Source organism: Biomphalaria glabrata, chromosome 2, assembly GCF_947242115.1.
Source record: "Biomphalaria glabrata chromosome 2, xgBioGlab47.1, whole genome shotgun sequence".
Lineage (NCBI taxonomy): Eukaryota > Metazoa > Mollusca > Gastropoda > Planorbidae > Biomphalaria > Biomphalaria glabrata.
In genome coordinates, this window is record NC_074712.1 from 38,742,964 (window position 1) to 38,770,252 (window position 27,289).

A 27,289-nucleotide genomic window follows, 5' to 3' on the forward strand; every position below is an offset into this window, starting at 1 on the left:
AAAAAATAAATATTTGTGATAATTTAATATAATTGTTTGGAGATGTAAAGTCTGAGTGGTAAAGTGCTTGGCTCCTGAATTGTGGGATTTTATTTTGTTTTATGATTTTATGTATTTCATTGAATACTGGTATTGAACTTTTTGGATTTTTAGGATGCCCTGGGTCCACCCAAATCTTATAAGTACCTGACATTAGTTAGGGTAAAACAAAGGAGGTTGTCATTGTGCTGGCCACATTACACCCTTGTTAACCATTGGTTTTAGAATCAATAAACCTTTACATCTGCCCTTTAAATGGCAAGGTGGTAACTTTACATTTTACGAAATAATATAATTGTTTAAAAAAAACTAAAGCTAAATATTATATAGTTCTTAATAATCATGTAATGGCCAAATAAAAAATATAATGATAAAAGCAATTGCTTTGTTATACATTTCATTCCTTCTGTTTCTAAGAGTCTAAGTTTTGCATGTTTTGTGGCACTTTAATCTTAAGTATATAACAAGCTGAAGTATTTTATCACAATAATAATTTTCAAATAGCAGACATCTTCAAACGTTATCAAAGGAGGCTCTCTGTACCTGCTTTTTGTAATTTTGTAACTGAAGCTTTCTCTGACATAGTTCTATGAAATGTATTCTATCTTACAAAAGATTTGTTCTTGTTCTCGACCTAATTTTAAAAAGGGATGTTTACAGACAATGTGATTTTCAATATTTATTGAAATTTTTAAGACAGAATAAAAAAATATCAAGTTAAGACTTAATGCATATCAATCTCAGGTCCTAAGGGGAAAGTATTCAACTAACATTGTCTGGTTAAGTCAATTTTACTGTGTATTGTCTCCCTCTGTCACACTGATGCGTGCATTGGGTGAAGTCTTGCTCTCGTGTCTCCCAACTTGCTCTGATGGCAGGAGATGTTCATTAGTGTCTGCATATAGTGATGAACACGTGGGCATTCTCTGTTCATTTGGCGGTTGTATGATTAAAGGATTCGGCCAAGGGAATTCTGGTATTGGTCTTTTCTCTAGTGATGGCAGACGCCGCACTCTAGGCTTGACTGACAAGTCTGGTGGCCAGCACCCTTCCTGTTGATTTAGGTCTGCTGGAAATGGTCTTTGCTGGGGAGACATGTGCGAATACCTGATTCCCTTTCCGCTACGGTGGCGACTAGCCGAGTCACCAATTTCGTTGCGGTTCACAGGAAATTGAGAGATGCGTCTCTCTGAGGTCTGCTGCTTATCTTGGCGTTTCTTCTTCACTCTGTTAAGGCGACGAGGAAGTCGGGCATTGGAGATATCCCTTCGAGTAACATTATGAAAGGAAACACCTGAGCTGGTTCTTTTATTAGGTGGGTCTTTGTTGACTTCCTTTGGGGCTGGACTGTGTTCAGGAGCCTGAACTTTTTGGGTCACTGTGGCATTTTGGGAAGTTTGCTGACAACGTGTGACGCTTACATCTACAAAAGATTTCTTATGAGATGTCATTGGCCTAGCTGCACTCACCTCACTTGTCCATGGTCTGTTTGGCAAAGTGATCAGAAAGTTTTCGGCTGCGTGAGTTTCGCTCGGACAGGTGTGAGGCCGAGAATTTGTCCGAAGTGCGGATTTTAAAAATTGTGCATTTAAAGTTGTGTGCTTCTGATGCCCATCTTCTTGTTGAGATTGCAAGTCTGCATTTAATAAAGTGGGAATTCGTTCAACAGACGTGTTTAATTCTTTCTGGTAATTCCGGAACTGATCAGAAATAGTACTGGCTCCATGCTTGAAATTGGTGCCTAGAATTGAGCTTTGTTCTTTACTACCACTTAATAGTCCGGGCGAGTTAGACTTCACGTGGAATGAGTTTCGCCTTTTTCGATTAAATATTGGTCTTTGGTAAGAGGAAAACGGCCTTTTAATTCGTGAGTCGTGATTGCGGTGAGATAGAGATAAATCATGATGGAGTGAATTACGTCTATGAGGAGTCGAATTTTTTCTTTGATTTGACGAATCTGCATTTTGATGAGAAGAAAGTAATTTCTGATGAACAGTGGCCAAATTTGAATCTCGTTTTTGAGAGCATGAATCATCACTCATAAAAATAAAAGAATGTTGGTTCAATGGCATTATTGATAAAATTTTACTTTCTGTCATTTTCTGGGAGGCTGTCAAAGCTTCTGGTTGATATTGTGACTGGGAAAAGGTTGGTTGATCTATTTCAGTGTTAACTCGAGATTGATTGTTTGTTGGTTGGCCTTTGCCAGAGCAAGATGTCTCTGACTTAGTCTCTGAGGGGCTACATTTATCACTAGCCAAACTCTCTGAGTCGCTGTCAGTTTTGGCTTTACACGTTTTTGAATTGTTTCTCCAGATATTTACACGTTTGCCAGAATGGCGTGGTTTAGAACATGGTTCTTTGGTGGTAAATTTGACTGGCTCAGGGGATGTCGTAGAAGAAGAGCTGTAGAGGCATGTGCTGGACTCACTGCTGGAAGAGTCACCCTCTCTACCGCTGTCGTGCTCTTGTTTGATGTGCTGACTGAAGCTCCTCAGTGAGCCCACACTGCGCACGTCCTGGTCCACTAAAATGTTTGCGCTGTTGACGCGAAACTTGTCCAGGAGAGTGTCGTTGAACTGCCTGGAAACGATGTGCCTTCCCCAGAGCTCTTTGTCTTCCATTGGCACAATGCACTGTGCACCCATCAGACTTTGACTCGACTGGAACTCGGCACTTTGTCTGCCGTTAAAGTAATATGTGATAATTGCTGTGCTACTCTCATTCCCGTTGAAGCAGGATTTGTTCACATTTCCGAGACTCGTGTCTTCTCTGTGTGAAAAAGGATTGTTTGCTTCCAGTGTTAGATCTAGACTATGCTTCTTCAATGTTTTTGATTGACGCCTCGCCTTATTGTCCACTAGATCGATTGTTCCCTGTGAGGAGCTCTGAGTTTTGTCTTGACCCGAAGTCTCAAGCTCAAGCTGGTCTTTCTTTGAATTTGAAATGTGGTCATCAGTTTTAAAAGTATTTGTAGGAGAAACTAGAGAATCATTGTTAACTGATTGATTGGGCTCTTGCCGTAGTTTGATTGCAGACTCGGGAGAGTCTCCAGGATAAATTGTGCTAGAGCTAAGCTTCTTCAATCTCACGCACAAGTAGATGACCAGCAGTATTAGTAGTACAATGATGACGCCTCCGACCAAGTGTATTATTAATGCATAGAATTGTCCACCTTTAAACAGGTAGGCCAGGCTATATGAATTAAAAGAAAAGAGTTGAACTTAGATGGGCACTAACAGGTGATAAAAAACGAAGGTATTTTTTTTAGAAATCTAAACAATCCATGGACCTTATACTTCAATTTTAAATTCATCGCCAGCTGTGTTACAAATATTACTACTGTGTTGCTTAGAGTTAAAAATAAAATTCGGCTATATAGATTTAAAAATGTGTTCCACTCAAAGGTTGAAGTAGATCTAGCAGTTATGTAAATACATTCTACGACTTGTCTAATAACAAAAACATTTTTAAACACCTTTAGGCCTGGAACCGTAGAGAATGGGGCCATTAAGCTCTGCCTGCTATTTGTTAAGGAAGTTAAAGAGGATTGGCTGCCTCGATGAATTTAATGAACTAAGAACACTGAACGTCAAGGCCTACCTCCTTACCCAGAAAATAGAACCTTCTCTTGGGAAACGTGATAACTTTATGTAAGCTTACTTTAAAAAAAAAAGCACGAGGCGTCTAGTACAAATTACAAATGTTATTATAGCATAGTATTGAGACCGTTAAACCATGAATCTCAAATAAAAACAAATGCCCTACTAAAATCCAACTTACACTTTGAACGCCCATTACCTTGCGGTGGTCGTTTCAGCATTCTTCAAAGGCAAGACCTCCAACATTGCATCCTCCACCAGCACGTGGAGTGATGCTCGACTTGATTTGGACAAGAAACTCTTTTCTCGTGCCTTTTTAAAGATAGTAGAACCAAATTGATTTTGATTAAGATGGACACTCAAAGTGCTGTTTTCTATTGCTAGAGGAACCAAATACACGTGAGGTCAATTGTTTAATAGGTATTGAGGCCCAAACGAGGTCGGAAAATCTCATATATTTAATATTGTTAGTCTAGATGTATTACAAATTCAGTTAAATGATTGATCCCAACTAATTGATACAACTACGCCTAATATAAGCTTTGTTTTTTTAAAGCATATTAATTATTATCCATTCATATATAAGTTAAGACAACTGATTGAAATATTATATAGATGGTTTATTTGCATATTAAGCCTACTATTTTAAATTACTATTCGTTGATTTAAAGAATTAGAAAGAGAGCGTGAGCGCTAGAGAAAAGGACTAATGACCTTGATTGTTTGTGTGTGTGTGTGTGTAAATGCAGTTTTCAAAAGGTTAAAATGTAATTTTGTTATGAATAACAATTGTATTCTTTTTCTTTTAAACAGTTGACTTCCAAGATGACCTGGATAACCTAAGCTACCTCTGAGGTCTCTTATGAATGCACTGATTATTTTTAACGAGTAGACTTATGTACTAATTATAAAGTCAGAATAGGACAGCTTCGTCTAAGGCTGATGTTGATGACGGATATGTGTACATGTAACCCAATCGTTTTGTTTAGAACCAGAATTAAAATGATTTAACTTCATGGCAACAGACTGAGGAATCCCAAACCGAACAAAATGGGCTGAATTTGGAAATTGAAATTGTCGTTAAAATAATTGTTAAAAAATTATCAAGGATTCAGGACACATACAACTGACCACAACGACCAAGTTCACTTCAGTTGTCTGAATGAATGGAGCAGTGACCTTGATATCGCCCAGACTTTGATCTATTGTAAAGTGAAGTAAATTAGCTGCAAAAGAAAACAAATGAAGTACAAAGCTTAATGCGTGATATCTATGTCTAGGTCTATATTAAGGTGACCAGATATCTATGTCTAGATCTATTAAGGTGACCAGATATCTATGTCTAGATCTATTAAGGTGACCAGATATCTATGTCTAGATCTATTAAGGTGACCAGATATCTATGTCTAGATCTATTAAGGTGACCAGATATCTATGTCTAGATCTATTAAGGTGACCAGATATCTATGTCTAGATCTATTAAGGTGACCAGATATCTATGTCTAGATCTATTAAGGTGACCAGATATCTATGTCTAGATCTATTAAGGTGACCAGATATCTATGTCTAGATCTATTAAGGTGACCAGATATCTATGTCTAGATCTATTAAGGTGACCAGATATCTATGTCTAGATCTATTAAGGTGACCAGATATCTATGTCTAGATCTATTAAGGTGACCAGATATCTATGTCTAGATCTATTAAGGTGACCAGATATCTATGTCTATATCTATTAAGGTGACCAGATATCTATGTCTAGATCTATTAAGGTGACCAGATATCTATGTCTAGATCTATTAAGGTGACCAGATATCTATGTCTATATCTATTAAGGTGACCAGATATCTATGTCTAGATCTATTAAGGTGACCAGATATCTATGTCTAGATCTATTAAGGTGACCAGATATCTATGTCTAGGTCTATATTTAGGTTACCAGATATCTATGTCTAGATCTATATTAAGGTGACCAGATATCTATGTCTAGATCTATATTTAGGTTACCAGATATCTATGTCTAGATCTATATTAAGGTGACCAGATATCTATGTCTAGGTCTATATTTAGGTTACCAGATATCTATGTCTAGATCTATATTTAGGTTACCAGATATCTATGTCTAGGTCTATATTTAGGTTACCAGATATCTATGTCTAGATCTATATTAAGGTGACCAGATATCTATGTCTAGGTCTATATTTAGGTTACCAGATATCTATGTCTAGATCTATATTTAGGTTACCAGATATCTATGTCTAGATCTATTAAGGTGACCAGATATCTATGTCTAGATCTATATTTAGGTTACCAGATATCTATGTCTAGGTCTATATTTAGGTTACCAGATATCTATGTCTAGGTCTATATTTAGGTTACCAGATATCTATGTCTAGGTCAATATTAAGGTGACCAGATATCTATGTCTAGGTCTATATTAAGGTGACCAGATATCTATGTCTAGGTCTATATTAAGGTGACCAGATATCTATGTCTAGATCTATATTTAGGTTACCAGATATCTATGTCTAGGTCTATATTAAGGTGACCAGATATCTATGTCTAGGTCTATATTAAGGTGACCAGATATCTATGTCTAGGTCTATATTAAGGTGACCAGATATCTATGTCTAGATCTATATTTAGGTTACCAGATATCTATGTCTAGGTCTATATTTAGGTTACCAGATATCTATGTCTAGGTCTATATTAAGGTGACCAGATATCTATGTCTAGGTCTATATTAAGGTGACCAGATATCTATGTCTAGGTCTATATTAAGGTGACCAGATATCTATGTCTAGATCTATATTTAGGTGACCAGATATCTATGTCTAGGTCTATATTAAGGTGACCAGATATCTATGTCTAGGTCTATATTAAGGTGACCAGATATCTATGTCTAGATCTATATTTAGGTTACCAGATATCTATGTCTAGGTCTATATTAAGGTGACCAGATATCTATGTCTAGGTCTATATTAAGGTGACCAGATATCTATGTCTAGGTCTATATTAAGGTGACCAGATATCTATGTCTAGGTCTATATTAAGGTGACCAGATATCTATGTCTAGGTCTATATTAAGGTGACCAGATATCTATGTCTAGGTCTATATTAAGGTGACCAGATATCTATGTCTAGGTCTATATTAAGGTGACCAGATATCTATGTCTAGGTCTATATTAAGGTGACCAGATATCTATGTCTAGGTCTATATTAAGGTGACCAGATATTTGAGGAGCAAAAGCGGGGCACGTGTTGATCACGGGGAGTAAAAAAAACAGGCTTACATTTTCTAGAGTAATATTGCTTTCAACAACTTAGATGTTATTACAACGCAATTTACACCCGCAATTTATACACACTATGGGCAACTGGCGGATCCAGGGGGGGGGCGGTAGGGGCGATCGCCCCCCCCCCCCCCACTCGGACGAACTTTAGTATAGGATTCACACAATTTTTATACGAATTTATTACTTATGTTAAAAATATATACAAATTATTTATATTTCAAACTATTTTTAGATTATTTCGCCCCCCCTCCCTCTAGTATGTTGGCCGATTTGGTGGGGTCGGGAGGGGGCGATGGTATCAATCCCGCGCCCCCCCCCCCTTACACTTTCATGTGGGGGGGGGCGGTCCAATTTGTTTGTAGAAATCACAGCTTGCTAACAAAATCAATTAAATATCTATATTATTAAAACTTGTTATTGATATTTTAACCGATCTTTATGTCGTTCCCTGTTTGCCGATTGGTGGGGGGTAGGGGGGGCGAATACCTCTACTGCCCTTCCCACCTAAACCCTTTGAGTGGGGGGGGGGTCCGTTTTTATGGAGAAATCATAGTTTGTGAACAAAATTAGTTGAATATACATTTTATATTATGTCGCTCCCTTTCTGGTATCTTGGCCGATTCGGTGGGGTGGGCGGTGGGGGGGACGATTGCATGTACTGCCCTCCCCACTCTAGCCCTCTGAGTGCTGGGGGGGGGCGGTCCTATTTTTGTGGAGAATCATAGTTAGTGAACAAAATTAGTTGAATATCTATATAATATAAACTACGTATTGATATGTGACCCCTTGTATATTATGTCGTACCATACTCTAATCTCAAATTGTATCATTAGTAAATTTAAATGAAAAAGGGTTGTACCAGTTGGGAGGGGCGATACATGCAATCGCATTTCCCCCATCGGAAAAATCAATACTTTTTCTTTTTGTATTATAGTTAAGAAATTACAAAATTTAAAAAAAAATCTGTCACTAATATAATTTATATACACTTTAAATTAAATTCTTATATCGAGTCGCCACACCCCTATTCTTTAATGCCAAATGCAATATTTAGCAGAAATTATTAAAGAAGCGAAGATTAATCGTTTTCACTCTACCGCCCCTCCCATTTCCAGACAGAGTTTATTTATATAATTTCACATGAATTTATCATAATTATTTGAAGAAAGACTTTGCATTGGAAAAGTTAGAATTCAAACGAAATTTTTCAGTATAAAAGTCATGATTGAGATGAGTTCTAAACTCAAATCATATTTGCATAGTAGCCTTTTCCCAACCTTTACTCAATCTGATATCTTTCTAGTTAAATAAATTTGGGACTATAACTCACAATTTATACTTCAATTTTCTTAAATACTATTTATCGAATAATTTTTTTTTTCGGCGGCGATCCTCAAAGCAAAAATCTAAATATGTGGGGTATCCTATCTTTTCAAGGAACAAATCATTTTTTTTTTTGCAATGTATTAAGGGTCTATAAATTTATATTAGAATATTTTTCAAGTACAACATTATTCGAAAGGTCCTTTTTTAATAGTATGAATAATGAGCTTTAGGTCAGGAGAATACGTTTCTGAAGTGAGGAATGCAAGAAAACGCTTTTGGCGTCGGGGCTTCTCCCCGAACTCCATTGATGAATAATGAGCTGTAGATGTCAGGAGAATGCGTTTCTGCAGTGAAGAATGCAAGAAAACGCTTTTGGCGTAGGGGCTTCGCTCCGAAGTCCTTTGATGAAAATGAGCTGTAGATGTCAGGAAAATGCGTTTCTGCAGTGAAGAATGCAAAAAAAAACGCTTTTGGCGACGGGGCTTCGCCCGAACTCCATTGATGAATAATGAGCTGTAGATGTCAGGAGAATGCGTTTCTGCAGTGAAGAATGCAAGAAAACGCTTTTGGCGTCCAAACTCCATTGATGAATAATGAGCTGTAGGTGTCAGGAGAATGCGTTTCTGCAGTGAAGAATGCAAGAAAACGCTTTTGGCGTCGGGGCTTCGCCCCGAAGTCCATTGATGAAAATGAGCTGTAGATGTCAGGAGAATGCGTTTCTGCAGTGAAGAATGCAAGAAAACGTTTTTGGCGTCGGGGCTTCGCCCCGAACTCCATTGATGAATAATGAGCTGTACTTGTCAGGAGAATACGTTTCTACAGTGAAAAAAGCAAGAAAACACTTTTGTCGTCGGGGCCTTATAGCTCTGCCCCAGTTGTTTTGTTTTTCGCCGAAGGTTGAGAAATGATATATATATATATATATATATATATATATATATATATATATATATATATATATATATATATATATATATATATATATATATATATATATATATATATATATATATATATATATATATAATAATAATAATAATAATAATAATAATAATAATCTTTATTATCCGTAAGGAAATTTGTCTTACAATTTGTGCATTACACCAAACAAAAAACATTATAACTATAAGAAACCAAAGTGTACATTCACACCAGACTCACTCATAATTTACATGTGACAAAGTTTATACCAGATTGTTCTTATTTAATGATTTGATTGCCAGGGGAACAAAAGAGTGTTTGTGTCTGTTTGTCTTTGCTATCGGTGTCTTGTATCTCTTTTGTGATGGTAAAATCACAAAGTCCTGACACAAAGGGTGATTCTTTATTTCGAGGATCTTGTTAGCTTTTTTATAGATGTTTGTCTCAAACAACTGCCCAAATGGGGTTTGTTTTTTGCCAATGATTTTGCCAGCAGCATATTGGATTCTATTAAGTTTATTTTTATTTTTAATGCTCAGATTGCCATACCAGGCAGTGATATTGAAACTTAAAATATTGCAGATGTGAGCGTGATAAAACATAGCCAAGGCCTTTTCGCTAACATTAAACGAGGACAGTTTTCTTAGTAGTCGTAATCTTTGCTGCCCTTTTTTGCTGATATAATCAGTATTTGCAGTAAAATTTAGTTTATTGTCTAGGATAGTACCAAGGTATTTAAAGGTTTGCACAATTTCAATAGTCTCTCCAGCTACAGAAGCAATATCATTTCCCTTCTTGTCCCTACGAAAATCGATTATCATTTCTTTGGTTTTTTTTACATTTAATAATAAAAAATTATCTTTACAGTATTCCTCAATGTGTTCTAGTTCTTTGAAATACTCATTTACGTCTGAGCTCTCTGAGAGCAGGGCAAGAAGAGCCGCATCATCAGCGAATTTTGTGAAGGAGCAACAATAACTATCGGATTGAAAATCATTGGTGTACAAAATGAACCACAATGGCGATGTTACAGCCCCCTGGGGCGCCCCTGTGTTAACTATGCGTTCATTAGATATAACATTGTTTACCCTAACCCTCTGAGCTCTCTGGGTCAAAAATTCATTAGCCCATAGTATTATGTATGGACTAATCTGCAACGCTTTCATCTTTTCAATGAGTAAATGAAGTTGTATAGTGTTAAAAGCTGATGAGAAATCCATAAAGAGCAATCTTACATAAGTGTTCGGTAAGTCCAGATGTTTGTAGACACAGTTTAAAATATTTAGGATGGCATCGTCTACACCTTTACCCTTTTGGTAAGCAAATTGTAAAGGGTCTAACTTATTACAAAGATCATTCAGAAGAAACATTTTAACCAATTTTTCTAAACATTTAGACACAATGGAAGTAAGTGAAACAGGTCTATAGTCATTCATTTCCTTTGGTTTGGAAACCTTTGGAACAGGTACAATTATAGATGACTTCCACACAGGTGGTATCTCATGGTTTAGTAATGAAGTAGAAAAAATATCTTGGAAAGGTTCAGCTAGTTGTTCAGCACATTCTTTTAAGATTCGCCCTTTTATTCCATCAGGCCCACCAGCTTTCATTGGGTTGACGTTTTTGAAAATGTTACAAACTTGCTCTTTAGTAATCGCTAATTCTAAGCAGTTGTTAACATTGACATCCTCAAGGGCTTTGAGTCTTAGATAATTAAAATCTTAGGGTTGGAAAAAAATCGCCCCCCCCCACTCCAAAGTTCTGGATCCGCTAGTGCTATGGGCCTGCACACTGACTATAGACCTGCACACAGACTATAGACCTGCACAAAATAATGTAAATATTTTTTTTTCCAAGATAGAACAACTTTCAGTGCAACCTATTGAAAATAACAGCTGCTCTCTCTCTGAGATGTTCGCTTCTACATCACTTTTTTCTAGCCAACTCGCTTCATCCAAAATGGTAAGTTGCATGCGTACTTCTTTGGGGAGGAACCTTTTCATGCTCTTCTTTTCACGCATTTCTGAACCAAGTCAATGGCAGAAGATACTTCAAGAGCATTGATATTCTGTGCCTCAATAAACAGAACTGCTGCATGGAATTTTTTCGTTATGTTGTGTACAAACTGTAGCCACAATTCTCACGCGGATTTTCAAAAAAGCTTTTGAATATGGTGGGGAAAGTATCATGATTTCAAAGCAGGATGAAATTTAAATAACTCCTGACCTAGCTATCCACGTGGTCTTTCGTAGCCCGAAATTCTGCTCTATTCCACAAGACTACTTGGTTAAGGTAGCACAAAGAATCATATCATCAAGGGAAGCCATTTCATTTTATTATGAACGCTGTCAAAACTTGGGCATAGCTAACCTGCTTCTTCTCTTTGTTCATTTTATAGGGGCCAAACCTTTAGCAAGGATTGCTTAACATTTGGTTCTTGCAGATTTGTACCTCTGGCTCATACATTTTGAAACAATTTGAAAGTGTAGCCACTTTATTTAAACTTGTAAAGGATAACCGTATGATTGACAAAAGTATCAACAAGAAAACATCTCAAGGCGGTAACTCTGCAGTTATTAGTCAAAAGATTAAGAAAGATTAAAAACAAACATGACATAATCGTGACAGACGGTCCAAAATGCGACATCTGGTCACCTTTATCTAATCTATCTATTTACGGATAATAAAGATTCTCTCTCTCTCTCTCTCTCTCTCTCTGTATATATATATATATAATATATATATATATAAGGTTAGGATTTATTTTTTAGCAAATCGTCTACCATCCTCAAAAGTTCTGGATCCGCCCTTGCATCACATTGTGCATATAATATAGATCTAAGCCTCACAGTTCCCATGGGCTACAGAGCTGAGATGGGAAACGAACCCGAACAGAACTTGAACCTCACTTACGACCAAACCGAACCGAACCCAAACTTTAAAACTGATCGGTACGAACCGAACCGAGCGAACTGTCATTACCTTGACCGAACAGAATCAATATTTTTTAGCAAGACAAAATAAATACTTAGTTTCAGTGAGATGATTTGACAGTTATCTTAAATTTCTGGAAAACTGGATCATTTTGGTTATCTAGAGACTAGCAGGAAAAGTGAAAAGTCCCCTTTTATGGAGCACGAAAATAAGCCAATATTTTTTTTTATTAGTATTGAGATATTCGTGGCTGTTTTTAAAGAACGTAACTTTAAACGGCATTATGTAATCAAAAAGATAAACAAATATTGCGGCATTCTTAGTTTGAGCCAGCAAGAAATAATTGCAAACAAACGCCTAGAGATGAGAGGATTGACGAGAATATTTACCAAGAAGGGACAAGTCGGCGGTAAGGGCATGGTACAGAGTTGGTCACATTGTATGTAGTGGAATGAAGTCTTTTTTTTTTCGACATGCGGGCAATGCTTTAGAGGTGATTACTATCAGTGATGGAAGAAATGTGCCATGAAAATAGAAAGGCCACTCTATTTCGCATGACAATCAGAAAACTCAATAAAAAACTAAAAGATAGAGCAGAAGAGCTGGAGCGCCGACATATCCAACTTTTGCTACTTGTTCGCAGTACGAAAATCAATGTTTAAATCACAGAAAAGATATCTGCTATGAGGAACATGCATTGGGACATTTGGGACCACCACTGGCAAAGACCTGTTCAAAGAAGTCTTAGACATCATGGCGGAGACTTCTTTCCTTTGAGAGAAACTAGTGGGAGTGAGGCTGATACCGCCAGAAGTATGGCTGGGTGACATGGCGAACTGGCAGCAAGAGTTATTTGAAAATTTGTCAAGTCAAACAGAACCTCTGTGGCAATAAGTTGTATTAGGCTGACATACGCGGCTTCTAAACCAAATTGCAACTCTTCATTTAGCAGGTGGAAAGGGGCGTATCTAGACTTACTGCTTCAACTTGGTGTCTCATCATTGCAGTGGGATCTTCCCATGAATTGGTGTAAATATTATATTCACGTGGGAAGCGCGGTGGCTGAGTGGCAAAGCGCTTGGCTTGCGATCCAAAGGGTCACAGGTTAGAATCCTGGTGAAGACTAAGATTTTTAATTTCGGGATCTTAAGGTCGCCTCTGAGTTCACCAAGCTCTAATAGGTACCTGACGTTAGTTGGGGAAAAGTTAGTTGGTCGTTGTGATGGTCACATGACACCCTCGTTAACCGTGGACCACAAAAATAAAATACCTTTACATCATCTGCCCTATAGATCGTAAGGTCTGAAAGGGAAACTTTTTAAAATTATATCCACGGATTTCTAATAAAAGTGTTTTATTTTTTTTTTTTTGTATATAATGTTTTTTGTAGCTTTTCTGATCTGTGGCCCGCGACACGAGTATGGCCCACCGGCAGAATAAAGTTTAACATCGCTGTTTTATCTAATGAATAACTGAATTAAACATTATTACATGTACGTAATTTTGTGATTACATAATTTCATAACATGAAACCGAACCCGAACTTTAGACCTGACCGAATCTGAACGAACCAAACCGAACCCGAACTTTAAAAGTTGGGTTCGATTCCCATCTCTACTACAGAGTCGAAGTCGGTTAGAAAGGGAATTGTTAACCCTATACATCAAATACATTTTAAGAAGCTACTACACCTACCACTCAGCTTCAAAACTGAAACCAAATGCCAATACCTAGTTTTTCTCCTGCAGACAACTCCAAAGAAAACTCCAGCTCAGTATTCAAAGTATCCATGTCTCTAGCATGAATCAAACTGGGAACGATGTCTGTCATTGGACCCTAACAACAAAAAACAACATCCGCTTTATTTCATTTTTAAACGGAAAACTGAAGGCAGATAATATCCAATTTAATAACAAGGCTAGTCTTCGAGTCAGAAGATTAATGAGGAAGGCAGTATTTTCCGAAGTTACGCAGCCCCAGCTGCGACCTATATATTTTGTAACAACCTGCGCAGACATAACCATGTGGTCGATTTAGAATAATTTAGATTTTCTATGTTATATTAAATATAATTAGGATCCAAATACTTTTTTTCTAGAACGAGCAATATTTTGTAGGCCTATGTTAAAGAATACATCTACTTCCAATGGTCGTGCGGTTTGCGCGTTGTCGTTCAGATTTATCGATGGTCCTGGGTTCAAATCCTGCCCGCTCCCATCCCCCCGTCGTCCTGCGGAAGGTTTGGACTAGGAAGTAATTATCTTCAACTCTGAAGGAACATCCAAAACAAGTAAAACAAACAAAACAATAAACGCTAGTCCCGCCCAGATGACAGATAGCCTACATATTGAGTAAGTGGCTATAATAAATAATAATCATTTTGTGAAGTAGCACTAGTACCAGAATGTAAATAGTTAGATAGCTGTGTGGATTGATTTCTAATTAGGATATCAGTATCGATGGGGAAAGGATAAGTGGTCATGAATTTTTTAAAAAAGTTATATATCTTATTATCTTATTATTCTATATCTTTTCTTTTTTTAAATTATAGCTTATCGGCACTTCCTTTATTTTATTCACACCGGATACACCAAAAAGCTTTTTCCGCCATGTATGAAAATCTCCATGCCTAAAATTATAGGTCCTGCATAACCAGCATTCCATATTTTTAAATAACGTAGCTTCGGTCGAATGAAATAAATGTATAGATCTATTTACGATATAGTTCAGTGATAGTAGTGCCTCGTAGGCCACGTGACATGGAGCTGTTTTGTCGAGCACAACTGGACATCCCGAGTAGTAAAACTCAGGAGGCAGATCGTCCACGTCCACTATGTTGATAGTCAGTGTCGTGTAGGTGGTCACTCCATGAATATCCTGTAGACAGATATTAATCATATAAGTTTATGTTCAGATATCAATGCCTTGAAGGTAGTGGTCACTCCAGCAACAGATCTTATCTCTTTCTCTCCCTAATTATTTTTCCACGTTTTGAAGGAATTCTTCATTATGCTCCTTGCTATTTCACTACCATGTTATGATTAAGCTTCAAATGTTTTTGTTGTTTGTTATCAGAAAATGTTGTATTTGGTATAGAATTAAAGGGGAATGCATGTGGCCTAGATCTAGCCTATATATAAGCATATAATGAACGTTTAAGTATAAGGTAATGTATAGTTGTACGAGAATGTGTAAGTGTTTGTGTATATGAGAATGTGCATGTGTGTGTATATGAGCCTGTATATAAAAGAGAACGTGTAACCTATGTGTGTGTGTATAAGAGAGCGTCTCTGTGTGTGTACTATAGACCAAGCACCAAGCTAGGGCTCTATCAGGCTGTCATCCTCCCAACGTTGATCTATGTTTCAGAAACGTGGACAGTATACAGGGAAAGGCAAAATAACTGATCAGGAACTACTTCCACCTGATCTGCCTCACAAAAATACTGAATGGTAGGTGGCAAAACAAAATACCGGACACTGAAGCCCTTCTAAGAGCGGGCCTGCAAAGCATCCAGACAATCCTGATGCAGTCTCAATTGCGATGGGCAGGACTCACGCATCTCTAAAATAATTCTTTATGGCCAGCGAAGGGAAGGTAGCGAGCACAAGGTTGACAAAGATAAACGTTTCAGGGACACCCTCGAAGCGTAGGTGAAAGCCTTCAACATTGACCCTGCCACCTGGGTCACGAACTCTCCAGCTATAGCATCGTGGGGCCCTTTCCAAACGTGACACACAAACATTACAGTTTACACTAATGTTGATGATATTAAAAGACATGAAACCAGAAGCTGTTATCATCAACAAAGAAGTCACGTGACTTACAGATGCCGACACGTTGAGATAGAATCGTGTGGCATTCATTGGTACCAAAGCTTCGAAGTCTAAAAGTTTCTTCACTACGATGCTGCCCTGAGAGAAATCCTTCATTTCAAAGTACTCCTTGCCGTCACGCTGTGGAGGGATAGCTTATTAATTAGTATTACGTTAAAGTGAAGGCATTGTTCATCTAATGTGTTCGGAAATTGATTCGTCATATGTGAATATTACAAAGTCAGCGGCACGATCTAGTACAATGGTGGCCTTATCAATGGGAGAACAAGACACGGAAAGATTGAAATATTATTTAGGATTAAATTTAAATTTAGTTTTTTTTATATAGATTTATTTATATAGATTTATTTATATAGATTTATTTATATAGATTTATTTATATAGATTTATTTATATAGATTTATTTATATAGATTTATTTATATAGATTTATTTATATAGATTTATTTATATAGATTTATTTATATAGATTTATTTATATAGATAATATTTTTTTTGTTTTTCTTATTTCGATGATTTCTTTTATTTTCCACACGCCTACAGTGAAATATTTGTTCCTAGTGCAGTGCTTATAAACGTTTTAATCATTTTTATCGTCAACAATGAATACAAACCTTATCATCGTATCTTATAAAATAAAGACGTTACTTCTAAATAAGAAGACGATTACGTCCTACGCGTATTCCTATGTCAATCTTGTTGTCATGCATGTTAATCAATGACTTAAACTCTGCCAACTCATTAGTCTTCCTGGCTTTCAGTATGCTTGTTCGTCTGGGAAGAATTTCGATAATTGTCTAATTGAACAGAATCGACAGTAACCAAAGCAATTGATGTTAGAGTTATATAGTCCACAATGATATTAGGCTACATGAGTACATTGCACCTTAAGTGACAAAATAATGACATAATTAGCTGCATAGTATCACAAGTCACTACATATACTTTTTAAAATATTAATATATCAATCTGTTATTTACTAATAATTATTTTTAATTCTTTTTCTAATATATATATATATATATATATATATATATATATATATATATATATATATATATATATATATATATGGCATTCGTTTATATTTTTCATTACATTTAGAATAGCTTTTATCTTCATTTAACGGCTATTTTCATTTCTGTCGAGTGATTTTTAGATTCCATTTGCTGTGTTCTCTTTTCTCGCTCCTATTCTTAAACCTAGACTCTAATGCGTGCGTTTCTCAAGATTTGTCATTGTTGTAGGAATTTAGTCTGGGACACTCTAAAAATTAATGCAAACGACAGTCGCCAAATTCCATGAGCGTAGCCAAAAGGATTTGGAGTTTAAAACCCCCTCTAATGTTATTTTACGACAAAACCCCTATTCAATATAATAATAATAATAATAAGGCTTGTCTTCGAGTCCGAAGATTAATGAGAAATGCAGTACTTCCTGTGGCTACGCAGCTCCAGCTGTGACCTACATATTTTCCCCGTATAAGACTAAAGCATACAACAAACACGAGATTCTATCAGCAAAGTTAAGAGTGCTTTTGTGTTTAAATCCCTCCCCAGAGGGCTTTAAGTTAAAGCCGGAGGGTTTTGAGTTTAAAATCCCCTCCAGCGGGGTTTGAAGTTAAAAACCACCTCTTAAAAATACAATTAAAGCAAACTACACACACACAATTCTATGAGCGTAGCCAAGTGGGGTTTGAGTTTAACTCCCATCCAGGAGGGCTTTAAGTTTAAAACCCTTTCCAGATTATTCTTCTTCATTGTTCTCATTTTACATGTCGGAGGGTTCAGATCAATAATCCTATATTTGATATGAACCGCGCAGCTCAGTCAGTTTTTTATTTTATAGGAGGGTTTTGGGGCCAGAGTCTTGTATAACACTTGTTATACTTATTTTTTCTTTTAGAATTCGATGCTTTTTCGAAGCTTTCATTTACATCTAGGCCTACTATAGTTTAACTCCACGCAATGGTCCTTTAAATGGCCATTAAGTTCCTCTTTAGGGTCTTCAGTAGAGATAATAACTCATGCATGAATTGAAAACACCTCCTTCGCGCCGTCGTCGCCTTGATCGTCCAATAAATGTAGAAAAAAAATGCCACGGAAATAATGATACACATGTTTGCGAGTGAATATCTGTGCTTTTATGCTCTCTAAAATTGTGCCTCTTTTCTCATTTCTGTGTGTTTCTTTTCAAATAAATGTATTGCGCTCTTACAAAACAAAATAGTCACTATTTTTTTTTCAGGCCTGCACTGAACATTTTTTGTGGAGGGAAAGAGCTGCATCCAAGGTTTGCGACCACGGCTCTAGGCCAACGGAAAATCCATCGGCCTGCCTGAACCATTGTTCTGTCGGGAAGGAAATCAAGCAGATGCAAATAAATCACATCCCTATTTCTGATGAATTATGTCCAAAGACTCTATGGACTAGAGGTGAGGCCTAGAGCAGAGCACACCGGGGATAGTTTCGTACGCTAAGTCTAAAAAGTAAATCGCGTCCTGCAGACTAAGAACAAAATAAATCTAACAATCAAATTACCATGGCGTCAAACAAGTAATCTGTCATGCCGAAGTCCCCAAGTTCTCTGCCATCTGGATTCACATCTCGATCCATAGTCAGGTTTATTAACATTAGAATCACAGAGCCTAGTTTAGTATTCTGAAAATATAACGAAGATATAGATCTCTGGATAACAGTCGTTAGTTCGTAGACAAACAATTTATTTTGAAAAAAAATTAAGAGTGTGCTTTTGGGTATTTGCTTCTGTGCGCCTGTATGTACAGAGTCAAAAATTCGGGCAATTTCGATATCAAAAGCTCTGACGTAATTTAAGCACGAAGCAAGGTTTTACAAAGTTTATATCAACTCACTCTGTCTGTCTGTCTGTCTCTTGCAGAGCTTGAACACGTCATTTCTCCCATTCTCAAATCAAGTTTAAAATTTGGATACTTATTCATTGGTGTAGACAAGACATGAATCAATTTTTAAAATTAACCAATTAGTCAATTAATTACTGGTTATTAATTATTTTGTTTGATACCGATATAGGAAATGAATTCTTCAGTATTCAGAGATGTGGCTAAATATTGGAGTTTTATCCCCTTAGATAACTGTTCACATTATTTCTCCATTATTTGGATGCTGTTTCTTTGATTCCTCCACTCAAATATAATTGTCCATGAAAAGTTTTCCTATCAATTAAACATTTGTATACAATCTTCGGCCTAAATACATTGTTATAAATCTTTGATCCAAATACATTCTTATAAATCTTAGACCTATATCATATATGTATTACTAAACAATCTTAAATAAATAAGTTATACTGCCGTATATTATTATTATACACCTAAGACTTGGGCTACGATTTTGACACCTTCGAAATAAAACATAACAAGAGCTAACTTCTTGTTTTATTTAACGTGCAATTTATGTCTGTAACATGCTGAATGTGTAATGCTGTAGGATGCTGGGTTCGTGTGCCCACTTAGCACGCAACGAACATGAACAGTAAACAAAGTCGATCTTCAGCAGACAAATATGAGATTTACTCAATAATAATAATAATGTAGGCCTACTGATTAAAATATACTACTGACTAAAAGTCAATTTAGTCATTCTTACTTCCCCTTTCTATCTCGGAGGATTCACATGTCTTTCACCTTCATGACCCGAGGTGAACATATAACAGGCAATGTCAACCGAGACTGTGACAATGTCAACACGCTTTCTTTTCATTTTCTTGCTTTATCTGTACGTCATAACCTCATTGCACATACTGATGGGTTATAATGATTAAAACAAAACAGACTACGTGTCTACCTCCGAAACATTCTGTTTTAAAATCGCCTCCTTGTATTCCGGTGCAAACTCATTGACTGGTAGAATCTCAAGATGGACGGAATGAGACTGCAAATAAATGCAAATAGAAGCCTTGTGTGCTATCGTCATGAAATTACTGAATGCTACAATAGCATAAATCAAAGAAATACAAGAACTGTAGCCGGGCTATAAGTAATTAAATGACCTAATGAAAACATCGTCACCTGGTCTGGGTTTGAGGCTATCTTACAAGTCAGTATTACAGTTAGCTGCTTCAGTTTGATGGCCTAGAGTTCGGGAAGAAAGTAATAACGTTGTAATAAATATTTCAGAGTGGAGAATACAAAGGCTGACATCCATTAAATGTCATTGTAAAGAATAGCATAAAAATAATCGTAACAACATAGTCTAAACAAATGATGAAAAGAATAAGATGTAAAGACTAAGACTTCTTCAAGTGTTAATTAAGCATTGCGTCCAAAGAGCTCTTTTTTTGTACTGATTGCAAGCCCGAATTTAATTAGGCTAACTTAAATGAAAAACAAAGCTGAATCTAATTTAGAAGATGTACAGTTTCTGATTCAGACGATCTAGAACAATTGATTTAGAATTTCTAGCAATATTGATGTAGAAAATCTAGAACTCTTAGTCTAGATTCTCAGAAGATCTAGAACTGTTAGTATAAAGAATCAACAACTGTTAGTCTAGGTTGATCTAATCTTTAACAGATTGTTTACAAGATCTAGAACTAACTATCTAGAATAACTGAGATCAAAACGGATTCCATCGTCTTGGCCTCAGTATTGCAACAGACTGTATGTAGGAATGGTACTTCGCACTACACATATATTAATCAAGTCTTAAAGTTTCTTACAAAGCGCTCGAATATTCCTTCCAAGTCTGGCGTCTGGTCAAGAATGATCTCGTAGATATTTCCGAATTTATAGAGTTTGAAATAGGAGCTGAGTTCGTTCCAGATTGAACCGTCCACTACTCCAGATCTCTGTAAGGCTAGTGTCCACTTGTCCGAACCAGTTGAGTTGATAGACAAAATAGGTGTACCTTGTAATATATATATATATATATATTAATTTTTACATACGTTTTTAATCTATAGTAGTATAGACATAACAAAAAAAATACCTCTCAGGTAATATGGGCCTACACCTTGTGTTTGATATATGGAATATGGTTGGTATTTAATATAAAATGTTGTGGAAAAGGTTTTATGATGTTACTGGAACGTAATTAGGACTATATTTTAAGCAATAGTTATTTATTTCATTCTTTTTGGGAATATTGGGGGAAGGTGTTCAAACTAGGGAGAAAATGTGTAAGCTTTCCGAGTTGCAGAAAGCTGCAATTCTTGTATGCTCTGGGCAGGACATCAATCTCCTATGGGGGATCTGCACATACTTACAGGACGACGGCGTAACAGAGGTCGCTCCCACCCCCACCCCCCGGAAGCACTATAAAGACCAATCCAGGCGACAGTTTGTGCTCACTAGAATAGTGAACAAGAAGAAAAAAATTAAAAAAAAAAAGCTTATATTAAGTGTATTTGTATCAATTAGTTTGCATCAGTCGTGTAATTAATTTTGTAAAAGATCTAGAGCAACAATAATAAATAGCGGCCGTAGGGGGTGGCAAGTGGGGCAACCGCCCTAGGGGGTGGCAAGTGGGGTAACCGCCCCCAGGTCCCGCGCCTGAGGCGGGCCCCGCGATCTTATATTTCCTTGTCACCGACGATTGGTCTCGATTGAACCAGTTAATGTGCTATACTGTTATTTCGGCCAATCAGCATCCAGAAAGTTTGGCGATGACTTATTCATTTTTTACCAACAGGCTACTGTGCATATACCATTGGGCATATAAAAAAATATGGGAGTCATTTTTTCATTATCTATTCTGAAAACCCATTGTATAGCCCTGCCGCGTATGGGACAACTGTAGCTCCTATCGCACACCTTGTTCCTAAAGAACATCAATTTAGCTTCGGCATTGGACCGCGCATCGTTAGATAAGATACATAATATTATTAGTGCAAAGTGTCAAGCCAGGAAAGTTCCATGACTGAACCCGTCTGTAGTCTGTAGCCGTCAAGGCAACAATTTGGTTACTACAAGTGTACTGGTTCTCCTCCGTATTTAATAGTTACTTTCCGACTCCAGCTTAGCAGAAATTAGTATTATCTAATTTGTTAATTTTTATGTAAAATGTTTCTGAATCATTAGTTACGTTTATTAACCTTAAAAGGCGAAATCTTTCATACAGAACAAATACAATACAGTAAGCAATTAGTGAAAGGCCAGTAGAACAGTACCTACGTAATGTTTAGTAGCAAGAATAAGACGGACGAGCCCGTTAGCATGATGTGGTACGGTATATAATAGGCTCAAGGCCCCGTATATAACATTCGCCTAGGGCCAGAGGCGGCCTTAGCAGTGCGCAGGGGCCCAGTCGAATGTCGTATGCGGGGCGCTAAAGCGTATAAATAGACCTATCGTACAATGTCACGCTTAAGGGATCGTCGCTTCTAACGCTGAAGTACTGTATTATTGTTTCACATGTTTCGGATGTTCCTTCAGAGTTGAAGATAGTTTACTTCCTAGTCCTAACCTCCCGCAGGACGACGGGGGATGGGAGCGGACAGGGTTTGAACCCGGGACCATCGATAAATCCAAACGACAGTCCAGCGCGCAAACCGCACGACCAGGCAGCCATTATTGACCTTTTAACTACATCCACAAGAAGATTTCTCCACCTTAACTTCTGGAGCTGATCTGTCCACAAAACGCTATATAAAAGACATGGGTTCTTTGTGGCTAGCATCAAGCATGTAGTCAAGGATGACGGGAAAATATGTCATAGGGTCTTTAATTTCGTTTTCAATCCTATATCCGAGGAACTGGTCGTGAGCTTCGGCGTCCTTAATTCGTCGAAGATGTTCCTGCATCATTTTACATGGTTGGGTTGAATTTGTCAAGCATCTCAACCAAGGCTAAAAACATACCATTGTTTGGAACATCCGAAACATTTAAAACATTTTATAAACATTTTAACGTGATTGACAGAAACCTCGTGCTGCTGAATTTTATTACCAAAATGTTTGCAGTCGCAGAAACTTTCGTTTACTACTTTGGCTTTCATTAGCTCTCGAGACAAACAACTAACTAGGACAAGAAAATACAGCATTTAGTCTTTGGTATAAGAACAAAGTGTACAGTGCTCCATTGACTTTCGCAGGTCCGACTTTCTAATGAAAAAAAAAAAATACATCCGCGGCCACCAGATGTACATGCACATTAGCCTATTGGAGAAAAAATGACTACGTCATCGTCAAACTTTCTGGATGCTGATTGGCCGAAATAACTGTACGAGCTAGGCCTCAGTACAAAAAAAAAAAAAAAAGAAATCCTTCACACATACTCTTGTCCCTTTTTTTTTCTTTGGCTTACTAAAGTCACAGTATATTTACTTTACACGAACCAGTTCTTTTTATACTGTAATGCGACATAACAGTACTGTATGACTCTTTATTTACGAAATAAACGATTTTGATTGGTAACTTCCAGCTATGCCAATGTGAACCGTTAAACAATGATAGCCAATTAGGATGTACAAGGTGCGGTCTTTACCTGAACGGTATTTCATTACCAAAACATGTTATTTTAAGAGTTTACATGGTCATTGGTATCATATAGTTGCCAAGAAATATTGAGCAACAAGTCCTAGATTATGAAAACTGGTCTGGTTTTCGGACCTGAAGGTGACAAGGGAATCTACGATTGCGGGGCCCCCTTAAGCACGGGGCGATTGCCCCACTTGCCACCCCCTAAGGCCGCTACCGCCGCCAAGCACTATTTCTGGTATTGAAAGCCAACTAAATGCATATTCTGAGGTAACTACAGTGCATTATTTTGCTATTAAAAAGTTTTATTTCAAAAACCTAATGTGCTATTCTTACTGACTTAGACCCTCCGGAGCCGTTCGGCGCATTTGCTGGCAAGCTGTTTCCACAAAAATCTGTCACTGGTAATGTCTGAAGCCTCTTCCCGCCTGCTCTGAGGACCTCAATGAAACTGTGGCGCCAAGTTGTACTAGGATTTCATCGCAACTCTTATTATTCGTAATTCATTTTGTCGGAGAACATGTCCCGCAAAACTCATGCGACGCTCTATCACAATCTTACTAAGGGGTCGACTCCCACTTCGGCATAGAATTTCCTTGATTTAGACACGATCTTTTTAACTGACTCCTAAGATCCGTCTTAGCCATCTTTGTAGAGCCACATTTAGTGCTTTTCAATTTCATTGCACTGGTAGACATGTGTAACTTCTCTTGACTACGATCTTGGATTTAGGTGACTATTCTGCTTTAGATGTTATATCGAAAAGGGAAGTTTTATCGTAAAATCATCTGTTGGGTGTTTTAAACTAAAATATATTTGGAGTTGTTTTCTTTTTAAATTCAAAACCACATTTAGCTACGGTCATAGAATTTGGTGACTGTAGTTTGCTTTAGAAATAATATTGAAGAGAGAGGCTTTCAACCTTAAAACGCTCTGTAGGGGGATTTTAAACTCAAAATTATCTTGAGGGGTTTTAAACTTTTAAAAAAGCCATCTGTAGGAGAGGGGTTGAAGCTCAAACCCCCAATTGGCTTGGCTACGCTCATACCATTTTGAGTGTGTAATTTGCTTTTTTCTTACAATGAAGATGTATTTTTTAGCTTCAAACACCGCTTGCGGGGGATTTAAACTCAAAACCCTTTGGCTACACTCATAGATTTTAGAGTGCATAATTTGCTTTTTTTTATATTGAAGACGTATTTTTAAGTTTCAAACTCCACTGGAGGGGAGTTTAAACTCAAAACCCCTTTGACTACACTCATAACATTTTGAGTGTATAATTTGCTTTGTTTTTAATATTAAAAAGTTTTTTTTAACCTTCAAACCCCGCTGAAGGGGGTTTTAAACTCAAAACTGAGTCAAAACCCATTTAGCTACGCTCATAACATTTTGAGTGCATAATTTGCTTTTTCAAATTGAAGGGGTATTTTTAGCTTCAAACCCCGCTGAAGGGGGGTTTAAATTCAAAACTGAATCGAAACCCATTTAGCTACGCTTATAACATTTTGAGTGCGTAATTCGCTTTTTTTTAATACCGCATTGAAAAGAAGTATTTTAGCTTCAAACCATACTGAAGAGGGGGGGGGGGGTAAACTAAAAACCCCTTTAGCTACGCTCATAGAATTTTGAGTGTGTAATTTGTTGTTTTTTTCTTTATATTGAAGAGGAGGCTTATCGTAATTTTTTTTTTTTTTTTTTTTTGGGGGGGGGAGGTTTATAATCAAAATCTTCCTTAACTGTGTTATATGAATTTGGGGATTGTCGTTTGCATTTTTTTTTTGTTTTGTTTTATAGAAGAGAAGCATTTAACTGCAAAAACCCCTGGTCGGGGGTTTTAAACTCGAACCCCCTTGGTAGGGGGCTTTAAACTCAACCACCCTCTGTTAGGGGGTTTTAAACTCAAAATGCTGGGGGCGGAGAAAAAAATCCCCCAAACCCCCCCCCCTCCCCCCCCCCCCCCCCCCCGAAAAAAAATCCTGGCTACGCCATGGTGCTGTGGAGGGAGACATCATTTAGCCTGAATACCTGCAGTGATCGTTTCCTTCACCTGTAAAGTATTATTAGGAATCACTGGCAGATAGGAGCATGCATTGTTTTCACCTGTAGAAAAATGGATCATAGATTTATACGAAATTTAAAAGAAATTTATCCTGCATTTTAAAAATACAATCTGGCTCACACAGGCGCACTCGCATGCACTCACAAAATAAATATGTAGGCCTTTATATGCAGTTAGATCGGACTTCATGGGACCAAGGCTTCAACTTAGATCTACACGTGACCGGTGAGAGAGAGCTCTTGTTCACTTTTGCTGGCCTAGAGTTCCAAGAGCCGAAGGCTCAACTCTACCTGACAGTTTCAAGAAGAAGAAGAAGAAGTCACAATAAAGTAATAGGCCTACATCTACATTCTAATGAGCTAATTTTGTCACACTTCTAATCGATCATTTCAACGCGTGTAGAAATATTTCAAATGAGTAAAATATTCCATGTAATCAACTAAAAAGCCCAATCTTTGCTATACAACTTTGCCTAGGGTAGCCGGACACCTGGTTGAAAAAAGGCATGTCCTTTTTTTTTTTTTTTTTGGAGGGTCACGTATTTCGTCCGACAGGCATGGGCCTAAAGTGTGAAAATGGTCGGCTTGCAATCTGTTGTTTACTGCAAAGACATATTTTTGGAGCAATCGAGTTTAATCTTTCCTTTATTCTTATTTGAATACACAAACTCACTCTTAAATAGAAGAAAGATGATTTTCTTTGGAACCTTCTTTATGTGCAACTGTTTGACCAATATTCAAGGTGTTCAAAGGAAGCATGTTTCCTGAAGCTTTTCAAGATCTGTGATTTTTTTTTTCTTGTGCTTTCCTTGACGTAATAGCTGCCTGGTTGTGGTATGCTTACTTGACTGTCGTTCGGATGTTCTCGATGGTCACAGGTTCGTACCATGCTCGTGGTGCGGCAATCTGTGGCGGGATATCACTTTATTGTCCGAGGGCTGCTCGGCTTAAGCAGGCAGTATATAGCTATTCAATGTGACTGAAGACCCTCTCCCAAAGTCGAGTGGTCCCTGGCGTTCCAGCTTACGCTAATCAGCTAGGAACTTATTACCAGTAACTATTACTCTTTTTTTCCCCAGAGACATTGCTGTCAGATAGGGAGTAATATCTCAATTGCTAGGGAAAAGCCTGGCTGGAAAAATTACAAGTGCCGGGCTGCCCACACGTCAACACTCGCCTCTCTTCTATACTGACCGGATCCAAAGGGATAAAACTCATCGCCAAATACATTTTATTTTAGTGCCTTTTAATATAAGCGTTTTTTTTTTTAATTTATTTTTGTTTACGAATTAAAATTGGGGTGTTCTTTTTCTTGTTTGACACTTTGACGTACCTTTAGTTTAAACTAACAACACAAGTTCATGTAGACTCAAGAAAATTGACTTATAATATAACGCTTACTTTTGTCATGGACACAGATACAATAGGAAGGGCAGTCGTTCTCTGTACAGAACAACGCACACTTGCGTGTTAATGTGTCATTCGTCTTCCCATAACACTTGACAGCCCCCAGACTGGTCATCTGTAAGGACATCAGTAACATAACCACACTGGTACAAGTAGTAGGCCTACTACCGATCAACGTGTAGGAATTCATGGGAGGGAGTGGCAGTTCGGCGCTTGCATCGATTTAGATGGTAATCTTATCTCCTTGATAAAGCCATCAATATATTCTTAAGTCAAGCTAGGAACCTAGATAACTTGATCTAGAGTCTAATTTAATAATTGCTTAACGCTAGGGCCTGCCCAAGTATCACCACCATCTAAAAAGAATAATTTCATTGTTTTGCACTTTTTTGTTTTCTTTTGGTAAGAGAATTAGA

The 27,289-nt window shown here is 37.3% G+C and overlaps 1 protein-coding gene across 1 annotated transcript; it reads right to left on the reverse strand.

The window, feature by feature from the left end:
* Positions 1–703: 703 nt before the first annotated feature.
* On the reverse strand, positions 704–27,289 carry LOC106068745 (uncharacterized). The gene is made up of 12 exons (XM_013228209.2): positions 26,868–27,289; positions 25,434–25,508; positions 20,652–20,839; positions 20,002–20,064; positions 19,778–19,864; positions 18,494–18,613; positions 15,946–16,074; positions 14,837–14,995; positions 13,849–13,954; positions 4,773–4,867; positions 3,841–3,953; positions 704–3,234 (listed from the first exon to the last, which is right to left on the reverse strand). Exons 1-12 carry the CDS (start codon positions 27,061–27,063, stop codon positions 831–833), a joined length of 3,735 nt encoding a protein of 1,244 aa, XP_013083663.2. The 5' UTR covers positions 27,064–27,289; the 3' UTR covers positions 704–830.